General features: G+C 38.7%; 1 protein-coding gene across 2 annotated transcripts in view; it reads left to right on the top strand.

The window, feature by feature from the left end:
* Positions 1–14,753, top strand: part of enc2 (ectodermal-neural cortex 2) — a 32,733-nt gene that overhangs the window by 2,671 nt on the left and 15,309 nt on the right. The window contains exons 2-3 of one of the 2 annotated variants that reach the window (XM_066701928.1): positions 264–387; positions 2,992–4,843. In XM_066701928.1, the coding sequence (XP_066558025.1) occupies positions 324–387; positions 2,992–4,805 (1,878 nt within the window). In that variant the 5' untranslated portion in view covers positions 264–323 and the 3' untranslated portion in view covers positions 4,806–4,843. The remainder of the gene's footprint in view (positions 1–263; positions 388–2,991; positions 4,844–14,753) is intronic. The other variant, XM_066701929.1, reaches the window with a different exon arrangement.

The raw sequence follows: 14,753 nt of genomic DNA on the forward strand, positions 1-14,753 counted from the left end.
ATTTTTGCATTGATAGATAGCATCGGTAACTTGGAGATATACTTAAGAGGGGGGGTTACAAAAATGCCTCTGGTTTAAGCTAAATGAGCACTAGAAGATGCATCAAGTTGTTTCAACATTAAATCTCATTTTATGGGAAACGGGAACAAAAAAAAAAAACAATCTTGCAAAAAAATGTTACATTGAGAATCGGCTTAAGTGTAAACATGACGTATATGTCTTATTCCAAGTTTTCCCCCTTTTTATCCCATTGTGCATCGTAGGACTACTGTAACAGCACAGCCTATAGAGGGACCCCTGCTGGAATAGGCAGGACCGTACAGATGCAGGCTCACCCCCAACTTCTCACTGTCAGTGCTTGTGCCTGGGTCAGCAGTTTATGCCGGCGTAAGTGGTGCAGGAAAATCACCAATTCCTCCCTGTCACTGCCCTTTACCCCCTCCCTGCCTCCCTGCACGACATCCCTGCATCACGCCATTGTCACAATACCTTTTGTGTTTGACCCCACCGTGTGCCCTCGATCTATATTCTCACCCAGAGTTCAAGCTTTGTAATAGATGCTAGACGCCCCGCTGCTGCAGTACCTCCCAAATGGTAATCCGGAGCTCGCATCAGCTTGACAAATCAATGTCATTCAATTTGTCTCCAGCAGCTACAGTTTATTTATGTTTTGTTTTGGAACTCTTCGTGGTTGGTGAAGGAAAAGACCAGCCTTAGTTCTAGTCATACACTGCCGTGTTTATATATCAACACTCAAGAATTCCACACACCCAGACACAGGCACCTGTATTTTTTTCAATTTCAATGTAAAATTCAATTTCTTGTTTAAATGATCAAATTTCACGAAATAAATATTCCAAGCTAAGACGTCTACTGCAGTTGGTTGACAAAAGCTTTGGAAAATAACTGATGTTTAGGTGCTAAATGGCATTTGTCAAACCACCAGTTGCCAGATTTTACTTCTGTATGTTAAGGACCATTCCTGTGCAGAGAGAGAGCAAAGCAGAGATTAATTGTTTTTAAGTCTCTTCAACTACCGGAACCATGTCTCTTTACTGACCTGGCTCTTGATATTGTGGAATGAAGGGTATCCCATAGTGAAATCTCGACCCGAGTGCTAATCATCCCTTTTGCTTGGCCTGTGAGACTCTTTGAAAATAAGTGATGCTTTCTTTAAATTGACTGTCATTACATTTTATATGCATCTTTTGGCATGCTGCTCAGTTTTTGAATTCCTCTTGGATATGAAAGCAAGAAAGGTCAGTAACCTTTAAAAAAATAAGTGTTCATGCCAGACAATGAATTCCCATATAATCTACTTGATACAACATTGTTAATTCAAAATATATTTTGTGATTGAAATAAGTAAATACCAATAGGTTGTTAAATCTTCAGATTGGAATAGGCACTCAACTGCCCAATTACTTAATGTATTTAATTATAAACTGTCATTGTGAAAAATGTATTATTCTGGTTTTTCTTCCCCTTATTAAACCGGTAATTTTCCAACACTGTTTAAATAAACAATAACCATCTCTATTAGGTGTGTCAGGTTATGCCAAAATTGTTAATGGAGCCTGCAATATCAAATCAATCATTAAAAAAGTATAGTGTTTTGTTTGACCTACAATACAAAATAAAACCTCTATTATACTTACAATGTTTTAGTATTTTTGCAACAATCTATGCTTAGAAAAACATCTGCATCTCCCCGCGATGGGTGATGGCAACACCAGATGGTCAAAAGTCAAACTAAAATAAGTGTATGTTTTTCCCCGATACACAACATATAAACTTTCAAATGAGAAAACATACAAGTTAATGGACATTTTCTAAGGGTAACGCTTGTACAACTAGATCACGTAATTGTAATGGTCCAAAAATAAACAAACACTAGGTAGCTTCTATCCAATGTGGTGTCCCTTAAAATGTGCATATTTTAAATGTTTCCAAAATGACACCAGTATTTGCTTTTCATAATGGGTAGTGTAACTATTGTCCACTCAGGAGCACTACCCACTGTGTTATCACGTTTGTCAGACATCTTTCAGTTATGAAAATGAACCAGAAGTTAATTATTTTCCATCAATTCCCCTCTGGGATATACTGTAAATCTGAACTACGGGAAACGTGAGCTGGATATTTCCAAACTGTGACAAACAGTTGCTCAACGTATACTTTATAAATTCAAATTCAAATGTATGGGTGTATAATGTTGTCATTATTTTTTTGAACAATCATCTTTTCAGGCCTCAGTTTTAAGATGTTTTTCTTTTGAATTAAATACTTTGTTTTTTGTTTTGTTATTATAATGTTTTCTTGCTCTGATTTTTAATATATCACCCCCCACCCCCTCCACACACCCACATGGACACTGTTTACTGTGTATGGATAATCTGCTTAAAATAAACTAGGCTAGAGGTCTATCAACAACCACCAAAAGTTGTACTTTACTAGAATTCTGTTGATCAGTGTAACAAGTAAAATATAAAGATACAAGATAAATGAGTGTGCCACAACAGTTAATAATATATGTGACGGGTTTATTTTCAGGAGTAGGTACATTTTCCTATTGTGAGATAAGATGGTTAGCTGGAAATGTGTGTGATGTGAGTTGCTCTGAACTGTGTTGAACTCTGATGTGAATTGTGATGTGAATTTGTGAATAACTATTTTCCTTTCACACAATTTAATAAGGACCAGTAAAAATAAGTTAAAAAAGGTAAAGAAAAGAGCCATGCTGTTTTCTGCTGTATTCTCCAATGTGGCACGTGGTATTTTACGTCAGTCTGAAAGTGACTGGGGGAAAAAAAATGTAATTTTCTGTAGTACAGTTTATACATTATTTTTTACTATAAGATTAGTTATTTCATAATGTTGGCTGATAAAATGAAGGAGCACATTAAACTGCATAGTAAAACTTAAGTTGTTATAGCCATCGTATTATCATCAATTATCCCTTTGTAATTTTGTTCTTTGTTTGTATTGCAGTCAGACAATTAGGGAGCAACGAATCCCCAGACACATCTGAAACCATGTCGGTCAGCGTTCACGAGAATCGCAAGTCTCGCACCAGCACTGGCTCCATGAACATCTCTCTGTTTCACAAGCCATCTCACCCAGACAGTGTGCTCACCCACCTCAACACACTACGCAAACAGTGCATGTTCACTGATGTCACACTGTGGGCAGGTGATCGTTCTTTTCCTTGTCACCGGGCTGTGCTGGCCGCCTGCAGCCGCTACTTCGAGGCGATGTTCAGTGGTGGACTTCGCGAGAGCATAGACAGTGAGGTCAACTTCCGTGACAGTGTGCACCCTGAAGTTCTGGAGCTGCTGCTGGACTTCGCTTACTCCTCAAGGGTCATTATCAATGAAGAGAATGCCGAGTCCCTGCTTGAGGCCGGAGACATGCTTCAGTTCCATGACATCCGAGATGCTGCTGCCGAATTCCTGGAGAAGAACCTGCACTCTTCCAACTGCCTGGGTATGATGCTGCTCTCGGATGCCCATCAGTGCAAGCACCTTTACGAGCTGTCTTGGAGGATGTGCCTAGTGCATTTCGAAGCATTGAGGGACACTGAGGACTTCTACAGCCTCTCCAAGGATAAACTCCTGGATCTGATCCTCAGCGATGAGTTGGAGATCGAGGATGAGCAGATCGTGTACAATGCCGTGATGCGCTGGGTACGCTATGACCTGGATAGCAGGAGGAATCATCTCCCTGAACTGCTGAGGGGCATCCGCCTGGCCTTGCTCCCTTCCGAATGTTTGGTGGAGGCAGTGGCCTGTGAGGAGCTTGTGGTGTCAGACAAACGGAGCAGGCAGATTGTAGAGGAGGCCATTCAGTGCAAGAAGAAGATCCTACAGAATGATGGGGTTGTCACTAGCCCCTGCGCCCGTCCCCGCAAGGCTGGTCATACGTTGCTCATTCTCGGCGGCCAGACTTTTATGTGTGACAAGATTTACCAGGTGGACCACAAAGCCAAGGAGATCATCCCCAAGTCGGACCTGCCCAGCCCTAGAAAGGAGTTCAGTGCCTGTGCCATTGGTTGCAAGGTCTATGTGACGGGAGGGAGGGGTTCTGAGAATGGGGTGTCCAAGGATGTTTGGGTTTATGACACAGTCCACGAAGAATGGTCCAAAGGGGCCCCTATGTTGATAGCTCGGTTTGGCCACGGTTCAGCAGAATTGGAGAACTGCCTGTACGTTGTTGGTGGCCACACAGCTATAGCAGGGGTTTTCCCAGCATCCCCTTCTGTGTCACTCAAGCAGGTAGAGAGGTATGACCCACTCACCAACAAGTGGACCATGATGGCTCCACTCAGGGATGGTGTCAGCAATGCAGCTGTAGTCAGTGCCAAGCTAAAGCTGTTCGTCTTTGGGGGAACCACCATCCACAGGGAAAAGGCCTCCAAGGTTCAGTGTTATGATCCTGTAGGAAATCGCTGGACTATTGCAGCAGAATGCCCCCAGCCATGGCGCTATACGGCCGCCGCCGTCTTGGGCAGCCAGATATTCATTATGGGCGGCGACACTGAATTCACAGCTGCCTCTGCTTACCGCTTTGACTGTGAGACCAACCAGTGGACGCGTGTCGGGGATATGACTTCCAAACGCATGAGCTGCCATGCAGTAGCTTCCGGCAACAAACTGTATGTGGTAGGGGGTTACTTTGGAACACAGCGATGTAAGACTTTAGATTGTTATGACCCTACCTCAGATAGCTGGAATAGTATAACCACAGTGCCTTACTCCCTAATTCCCACTGCGTTTGTTAGCACCTGGAAACATCTGCCTGCCTAACATCATCTGACTGAAAGTGAAAGGGTGAATGAAATTTGGTAAGAGATTTTTATTTTTCATTCTCTTTTTCAGGCATTTTCTGTTTCTGTATGTAAAATTATCAGATTTATGCTAAGAAATGTTTTACTAAAGGAAACTATTTAGCATTCGAAGCATATTGGATTAGCAAAGATGATCTTGGCAATAATGTAAAAATCTTAAAAAATAAAAAGAATAAAAATAAATAGTGGTCCTTAGGAATTGTGCTCCATCCACAAACACAAATTATTGGGAAGTGTACTCAAGTTACTAAACTTTTAGTAGGGGTCTTTTTAATGGACACCACAGTCTGATCTGTACACATAACAGAGCGCCAGCACTGTACGTTTTTATATATTTCTAAGACATTTCTATTTGACAGGAAGTTGGGAATGCTGCTCTTTGATAAATATTAACCACGTGGAATGTTTACAAAAGGGACATTCCTCACCAAGGTAACCCTGGTGATTTTTTAAGAATCAAAAACCGATTAAAAGAAAGTTCAGATGTGATTTATTGTTGCTGGAATGCTGGACTCTCTCTGGCTCTGGAGAGGTGAGATCTGTAAATAACTGTTCTTTCTGGACACTGTAAATCCATACAGCATGAAACATGATGTGGTATTGTGTTGTAAGCAGAGTTACTATAATAGGATCAATGTGTAATGCATCGTCATCATCCAGGGAAACCACAGCATCTCCAAGCCTGGATTAATTTGAAGCATCCTGGCTGGCAAGAGAGTAATATAAGATTGATTTATGATCTGCATTACAGAGGTCTGTGGTTCACTGGCTATTAGTGCATAAGCAAGTGCTCAACAAATCATGTTTAAAGCACAGTGTTTGTATACATAAGATTCAGGGGTGGACACAATTACTAATATGTGCGGTAGTCCAATGGACTACAAAAAGGTAAACTTGGGTAATGCACAATTTTCATTAGGGATGATAATCTTTTACAGTTCAAAAGTTTTATTATTACATTTTGCTTAAGCTAGAAAGAAAGAGAATTGGTCAAATAACTGTAGCAACTGATGGGTAAACATGATTTCTTACTGTGTTTGGACTTTATTAACTGTTGCCCTTTCTTTTGCACTGTTTCCTGTTTTTTTGGATGTGCTGCTCTAAAAAGGGTAGGGTATGAGAGTATTCTGTTCTCAATCAGATCATTTTTTTCATGCTATACTTCCATCACATGGATATTCATTTCTAAATATCCTTGGTGAGTTTATTCTCTATTTGCCATGTCAACTTTGGGAGCAAGAAATGAGAAAAGTGCTGTCTGGGTGTGTTTTGACAAAGGGAGCCCAAAATGTGAAATCTACAGCTTAGTTCTTAGTTACAATAGTAGCACAGGAAATGTATGCTAAATTGCATAAAACTAAAGCATGATTTGCATACGATGTTTGTCACTACTAGGCAGACTTATGTACTTACGTACGGAACATTGATCACAGTGGATATGCAATAGATTTAAATTGTTTAAATGACAATGTTTACTAAAAAAAACTAAATGTAACAACCCTAATTGTCATTTAACGCAACGTTAAAGAATGACTGATACAATTGTTAGGTTGGGGTCAAAAAAGTCTAGAAAAAAAAAAAAGAAACATTTTAGTATATAAAATACATAAAATAAAGTACACCCCATCAACTGAAAATAAAATATTGCATCTGGAAAAGTTTCAGTATCAAATGTGTCGTATGTAATGTTACATACATTTTTGTTTATTAATCCAAAATAAATAGAACTCTTACATTTCAGTAAAACAAGACCATCACCAGGTTTTTTTTTTAATCATAGTTGATTCATAAACTACACATTGTTAACAATTACACACAGGGCTCTACTTAAATTATATTAGAATCTAAAAACTGAAAGCATTTAGTTTCAAATATGTGCCTTACCTTTACTTGGTAATTTATGTATAATGTAATTTCACATTTTTCAGCTGAATAAGATATTTGCAAAAGCAACCTCCAATTGAAAACCAACGGAAAAACCAACCACAGCTCACTGTTCCCCTTAAAGCAGAACACATCTGCCAATCAGAACTCGGTATTCAGTATAGCTGTCACCCACACATTACAATAATGTATTCAATCTGTCTGCTATGGTGTGCACTAGAAATTGATGAGAAGAGAGAAAGAGGAATGAAAAACAGTCTGAGTCAATGGTAGTCCCCCAGGCTTTGGAACATTGATTCTGTAGTCTGGAACACATATTTGGTAGTCCTGGGCATCCGCACTACCAATTTGTCTGCCCCTGAGATTATATGCAATTTATTTAGTAAGAAGCCAGTATACTGAGGTAATGCCAGTTACCAAATGTCTCTTCTGGTTTTTGCTCCACCCACCCTGACCACACACGCACACACTTTTTCATATCATCCAATTTGAATATTGTTTTTTTCAGCCTGATAAATTGATTCTGCTGTTCTTTCTGTTAAATGAGTTATGACATCATTCCCTAACTTTTCCTTGTAAGAAATGTATCTAATCATGTCACTTAATTATTTTTAGCTTTGTCTTTGTCAAAGAGGAAAATGTAAAACGTATGGTTCGTGCTTTAATCCTGATGAGGGAAGGAGGAGAGCTGCTGCAATTATGATCTAGATAAAGAATCAGAATCCATATACATACTTCAGTGTTCTTACAATTGACTCAGCCAGTAATTGATTCTATATCTGTAACATAGCCATGCATATTAACGTTAGAGTGGAAATTATTAAGAGTATAAAAGATTTCTAAGATGCCAGTAATTGCAGATCTCTTTGTAGATGTTCTACTGTGACTTAGTCACCTTTGATCCCATACTATAAAACCCTTAAGAGAGTAGTGTTTAAACAGATTGCTATGGAATTGCTGTTGTAGGAATGTGCATTGATTTGGGGGGGAGGGGAGGGGAGGTGTTCATGTTATGGACCTTTACACTATGCCGGTGTTCCTCATTATATTTCCAATGAGCCAAATGTGTTCCTAACATGTTATCAAATTCTCTACAATTAATAGAATTAACTTAGAAAGGCATTGCTTTTAAAGATTTGGGTGGATAAGCTATATGAAATGGCCTCTATAATGTTTTACATAAATATTGGATGTAAAGAAATTAAAGGTCTTTGAATCCAAACAAAGGACTACAGAGCATTTTCAGATAATGAAGATGTGCCTATCCTGATCTAGCATTTTAGAAGACAAAAGAGCTGAGTTGCAGGTCATTTGTTTTACCTAAGCGTGAGGGTCTTAAACACAAAGTGATCATGCATTAGGCTTATTAGTTATTCTGGTTGATATGCATTATTTTCCTACTATTTACTTTGCACTAGATAAGCATTTTCTTAAGTAGATATATGTGAACAAAAGACTCCATGCATTCACTAGGACAATGACCACAAAAACAACACAGAAATGTGGCTATAGTATTTCTGTGAGTCTGTGAGGCCATATGTCCATCATCCATTTGTATAGCTTGAATGAGCTCTTTATTTTCAGTTCTCAAATTTTATTCATTTTTTTTTATCAATTTATATTTTCTCTTGGTTTTTTTTTTTTTTTTTTTTTTAGAAGTTTGTCTTGAGATCACTGCCCAGATTGTGTCAGTTTCAAGTAGGTCAGCCAAGTGGTTTCATTCTGCAACTTGAACAAGCAGCCAGGTTAGACCCACAGGCATAATTGTCTGGAAGGAACAATGTTTGCTTGACTATGTTTGAGACATCTTTAGTTTATAGGCATTGAATTTAAAGTTTTTCATTTAAATGAATGGGCAAATCCCTCAGGAAAAAGAATGCTGTCAAGAAAGTTTTGACTGATTGTCAAAAAGTCAAAATAATAAGAATGTAATAGAAAAAAATAGTAGAAGCACATCTGTAGAAACCTTCATACAATTTCTAAAATGTATGATAAACAACTTATCAAGGCTGCTTCTGCAGTTTACCATGTATACCCTCCAATGGGATGTCTTGATCTCTCATTTTCGATAAGTAGAGCTTGATAGGAGATGGAGATCACTTTGATGGCCTTACTACATCTCAGCCATCTAGTGAATGTTTGTCATTTAAAGGGGGTGAAATGCCAAAATGGAGAACACCTTTTTTTTGTATTTTATTTTTTCTATATTACATACATACATGACAAATGACAAATCTGAGATCCATGGAATCGGGGTCCGTCAAACCAAGGCTTTACTGTACTTTCTACGGCCATGGTGGTAATTGTGAATAGAGTATAAGAGGGTAAAGTATAAAGGACTGCTATTACAAGTTACATTTGAATTTGGATTGGTATTTCATGAAAAGCAACAATGGCTTTGCTGTATGTTATTGCTATATTATTGCTTTTCATCTAAAATCAAAGGGTAAACTAGGGCTGGGTGATATGACTTAAAAAATAATATCTCGAGATATATATATATATATATATATGTATATGTATATATATATGTATATGTAAATATATATATATATGTATATGTATATGTGTATATATATATATATATGTACACTCACCTAAAGGATTATTAGGAACACCTGTTCAATTTCTCACTAATGCAATTATCTAACCAACCAATCACATGGCAGTTGCTTCAATGCATTTAGGGGTGTGGTCCTGGTCAAGACAATCTCCTGAACTCCAAACTGAATGTCTGAATGGGAAAGAAAGGTGATTTAAGCAATTTTGAGCGTGGCATGGTTGTTGGTGCCACACGGGCCGGTCTGAGTATTTCACAATCTGCTCAGTTACTGGGATTTTCACGCACAACCATTTCTAGGGTTTACAAAGAATGGTGTGAAAAGGGAAAAACATCCAGTATGCGGCAGTCCTGTGGGCGAAAATGCCTTGTTGATGCTAGAGGTCAGAGGAGAATGGGCCGACTGATTCAAGCTGATAGAAGAGCAACTTTGACTGAAATAACCACTCGTTACAACCGAGGTATGCAGCAAAGCATTTGTGAAGCCACAACACGTACAACCTTGAGGCGGATGGGCTACAACAGCAGAAGACCCCACCGGGTACCACTCATCTCCACTACAAATAGGAAAAAGAGGCTACAATTTGCACAAGCTCACCAAAATTGGACAGTTGAAGACTGGAAAAATGTTGCCTGGTCTGATGAGTCTCGATTTCTGTTGAGACATTCAGATGGTAGAGTCAGAATTTGGCATAAACAGAATGAGAACATGGATCCATCATCCCTTGTTACCACTGTGCAGGTTGGTGGTGGTGGTGTAATGGTGTGGGGGATGTTTTCTTGGCACACTTTAGGCCCCTTAGTGCCAATTGGGCATCGTTTAAATGCCACGGCCTACCTGAGCATTGTTTCTGACCATGTCCATCCCTTTATGACCATCATGTACCCATCCTCTGATGGCTACTTCCAGCAGGATAATGCACCATGTCACAAAGGTTGAATCATTTCAAATTGGTTTCTTGAACATGACAATGAGTTCACTGTACTAAACTGGCCCCCACAGTCACCAGATCTCAACCCAATAGAGCATCTTTGGGATGTGGTGGAACGGGAGCTTCGTGCCCTGGATGTGCATCCCACAAATCTCCATCAACTGCAAGATGCTATCCTATCAATATGGGCCAACATTTCTAAAGAATGCTTTCAGCACCTTGTTGAATCAATGCCACGTAGAATTAAGGCAGTTCTGAAGGCGAAAGGGGGTCAAACACAGTATTAGTATGGTGTTCCTAATAATCCTTTAGGTGAGTGTGTATATATATATATATATATATATATATATATATATATATATATATATATATATATATATATATATATATATATATACACACACACACACACACAAAGGGTAAAGGGTACAGATTCAGGTAGATTTAGCACAGCCGGGTTTATAGTGGCGCATTAACATCTGCTAGACAGAGACATTTCTCCTCTGACTGTTGCGTCTCGATTCTACTTACAAATACAGCATGTTATTAATACAAAATAGTTAATAATCATAATAATAATAATAATATTATAATACAACTGTTGAACCACTTCGCCATCTTAATAAACAGAAAATGATACTTTCTGCATGTGTTTGCATTGCTTTCCAATTTATTAAAATGCAAACAAACATTATTATTAATTTTATACAAATGATATCAGTCTAAATTAGCGGGGGTGGGGGTGCCTGCAGATCGTGTGCGCTTGCACATTAAATTATCTCTTGGTTGTGTTGGTTATTGTGTGTCACTTCTCTCTCCTCATGTCTGTCTGTGTTTCTGATGCTCATTTCTTGCCGCATCCGACACGTGTGGAAGAACCGGGAAGAACATTAAGCGTCCTAATGACGAAAAATACTGCCGTAAAGATTGCAATTTGCATAATATGAAACGATAGACTTTATTTTATCGTCATACGATATATATCGTCATATTGCACAGCCCTAGGGTAAACCAACCAAAATTGAATAAATTTGTTAATGTATCTACAAGCTGCATAGTTGTTGCTGCACACATGGATACACCATAATTTTCCATCAACCGCATAGAAGAACAGTGTTCTCACACAATAAATTAGTAGGCTAAGTAATTCATTCTACAAGTGTAGAATAAATAAGCAAACTACTTCAAATAATTCCTACCTGTGCAGATGAATACCTTACAAGAAGGTTATTTTTTTCTTTTGTTAACCAGAGCACATCTCTGACAAGCTGAATAACAGTCTGTTATAATTTCCTATAATGACTCTTGTGATGAAGTGATAGTGATTTCAAGTACTTCAAGCTTCATAAAAGCATGGGAAAATATAAACTTTATTGTCAGGTAGAGACGTCTGTAATGGTATTAATGTGCATGTTAAATTGAAGGACTACAAAACTGGCAGGAGTATGTATAGTAGGATGTATTCCATACATAGAGATATTTAGAAAATGGTTTTGATGTTTTGTGATGGATTTGCATTTTATTTTTTTATTTTTTTATTTCAGAGAAAGTCACATGCTCTAATATTAGTCAAAATAATTTTGTACATTAATCCCTTTAGATACATCAGTTGAAGTTCATGAATTTCACATTAGTGCGATAAATGGACTATAAATGGACATATATGTATATATGTTCTAAATGTATAAATAAATAATTCAAAAAGCAAGGTGCTGCCAAGAGATTATTTTCCTAAAGCCTTTTAATAAATCTAAAATTAACCAGAAATATGCTTACTGTGAAAACCTTCTCATTTAGTTTAATTTAAAGTGCATTCATTACTTTGAACAATTAATGCAAAGAGTTAAGTTAAATATGTTTTAATAACATTTTGATTTCTAAAATGTATGACTAATATACTTACACAACCTAGAAACATTTTGGACAGCAAGGAGTAACAAATGCAAGACCCAAACACAAAGTGCAAGATGAAGAATTGTAATTTTAAATATAATTATTGTTGAAGTTAAAATCTAAATAACTTCAATAGATTTAGATCATTTGAGAGCATCCCAGAGCAATAAAAGGTCTGAAGCATCACCATACAATCAGTCACTCTGTACCCAAGCTGCCCATTACTGTGTTAGTGGCTCCTGGGGAGGAAGCTGGGGCGCTTGCCCAGCCAGTCCACTCAAGTTGTGCCCTTGTGAGAGCAATATTTTCACCTCACCTTGATAACAAATTCCAGCTTGCCTGGTAGCAGAGAGAGTTCTTAATATTTAAAATTTAACTATCTTTTTATAGGGCTTTAAATCAATGTTTATTGAATACACTGACTATGATGGTGTAACTGTATAAATAAAGTATTGACTGAAAAATCTTTCATTTTTTTACCTTAAGTGTAATAGAGGTGTTTCCATTGTTAGATTTGCGATAATGCTCCAGAAGTTGTGCAATACCCGCCTACACAAAGTTTTCCAGGAACGCAACCCTTTTATATCTCAAGGGATTACTCTATAGGTTTATGCAATTTAGTGAAATCTGTTCAATACATTATCAGTTCCATTCCTGATGTCTGATATTGTAATTCCATCATCGCAGAAAATCTGGACCACTACCTGCATTTAAAGGCTAGTAAAATGAATTTCATCCCTTTGTACTTAGTTGGAAGGCACTGACTGGTCTAGTTATACACTCACCTAAAGGATTATTAGGAACACCATACTAATACTGTGTTTGACCCCCTTTCGCCTTCAGAACTGCCTTAATTCTACGTGGCATTGATTCAACAAGGTGCTGAAAGCATTCTTTAGAAATGTTGGCCCATATTGATAGGATAGCATCTTGCAGTTGATGGAGATTTGTGGGATGCACATCCAGGGCACGAAGCTCCCGTTCCACCACATCCCAAAGATGCTCTATTGGGTTGAGATCTGGTGACTGTGGGGGCCAGTTTAGTACAGTGAACTCATTGTCATGTTCAAGAAACCAATTTGAAATGATTCAACCTTTGTGACATGGTGCATTATCCTGCTGGAAGTAGCCATCAGAGGATGGGTACATGATGGTCATAAAGGGATGGACATGGTCAGAAACAATGCTCAGGTAGGCCGTGGCATTTAAACGATGCCCAATTGGCACTAAGGGGCCTAAAGTGTGCCAAGAAAACATCCCCCACACCATTACACCACCACCACCAACCTGCACAGTGGTAACAAGGGATGATGGATCCATGTTCTCATTCTGTTTATGCCAAATTCTGACTCTACCATCTGAATGTCTCAACAGAAATCGAGACTCATCAGACCAGGCAACATTTTTCCAGTCTTCAATTGTCCAGTTTTGGTGAGCTTGTGCAAATTGTAGCCTCTTTTTCCTATTTGTAGTGGAGATGAGTGGTACCCGGTGGGGTCTTCTGCTGTTGTAGCCCATCCGCCTCAAGGTTGTACGTGTTGTGGCTTCACAAAAGCTTTGCTGCATACCTCGGTTGTAACGAGTGGTTATTTCAGTCAAAGTTGCTCTTCTATCAGCTTGAATCAGTCGGCCCATTCTCCTCTGACCTCTAGCATCAACAAGGCATTTTCGCCCACAGGACTGCCGCATACTGGATGTTTTTCCCTTTTCACACCATTCTTTGTAAACCCTAGAAATGGTTGTGCGTGAAAATCCCAGTAACTGAGCAGATTGTGAAATACTCAGACCGGCCCGTGTGGCACCAACAACCATGCCACGCTCAAAATTGCTTAAATCACCTTTCTTTCCCATTCAGACATTCAGTTTGGAGTTCAGGAGATTGTCTTGACCAGGACCACACCCCTAAATGCATTGAAGCAACTGCCATGTGATTGGTTGGTTAGATAATTGCATTAATGAGAAATTGAACAGGTGTTCCTAATAATCCTTTAGGTGAGTGTATCTTGAGTCCAAGACTGAGGTAAGTCTTGTTGCCTAACTGCAGGATGCCGTCTTTATTAAAAACGGGTTCCACTCTTCTCCCCTTGACAGGGAAGAGAAAAGCTGAGACGCAGGCCACGGAAATCACGTTGCATGACAGAAGCACTCTAACAAGCGTGCAGGAACAAGACAGAATGCCCAAGATTAGAGGCCAGAGCATACCCTTGTCTGTGGCTGGTGTGTGAACTCTAATTGGTGACAATTCCTCAGGGAATCCCAAAACCCTGGACACTGCCAATTACAGATCTCAATTTTATAGAGTACCAGGTGGCCCAACAAGGCCCTGGTTTATAATTAAACCCCACTGGTACAGAAGCAAAGTGCTTTCAGAAGTACCTCTGTTTAACTTAGCATTGATTATCATCTCTGAGGGTGTCTTTGGGGTCATCAAAGATGTAGCTATATTCTGTTACTGTATGGGCTTCCCATTTCTTCACACTGTCTTGTTTTGAAATGTATTCAGCTGGATAACAAAGCACTTTTGAAGCCTAAATGAGATGAGAGGCTGCATTAAACATGGAACATTTTCTTAATATGATGCACACTTCAAGATTTATTATACAAGCGTATCCACAGATGTGGCTCTGCACTAAAAGTA

The sequence above is a fragment of the Amia ocellicauda genome, chromosome 4 (assembly GCF_036373705.1).
Source record: "Amia ocellicauda isolate fAmiCal2 chromosome 4, fAmiCal2.hap1, whole genome shotgun sequence".
In the NCBI taxonomy this organism is placed as follows: Eukaryota; Metazoa; Chordata; class Actinopteri; order Amiiformes; family Amiidae; genus Amia; species Amia ocellicauda.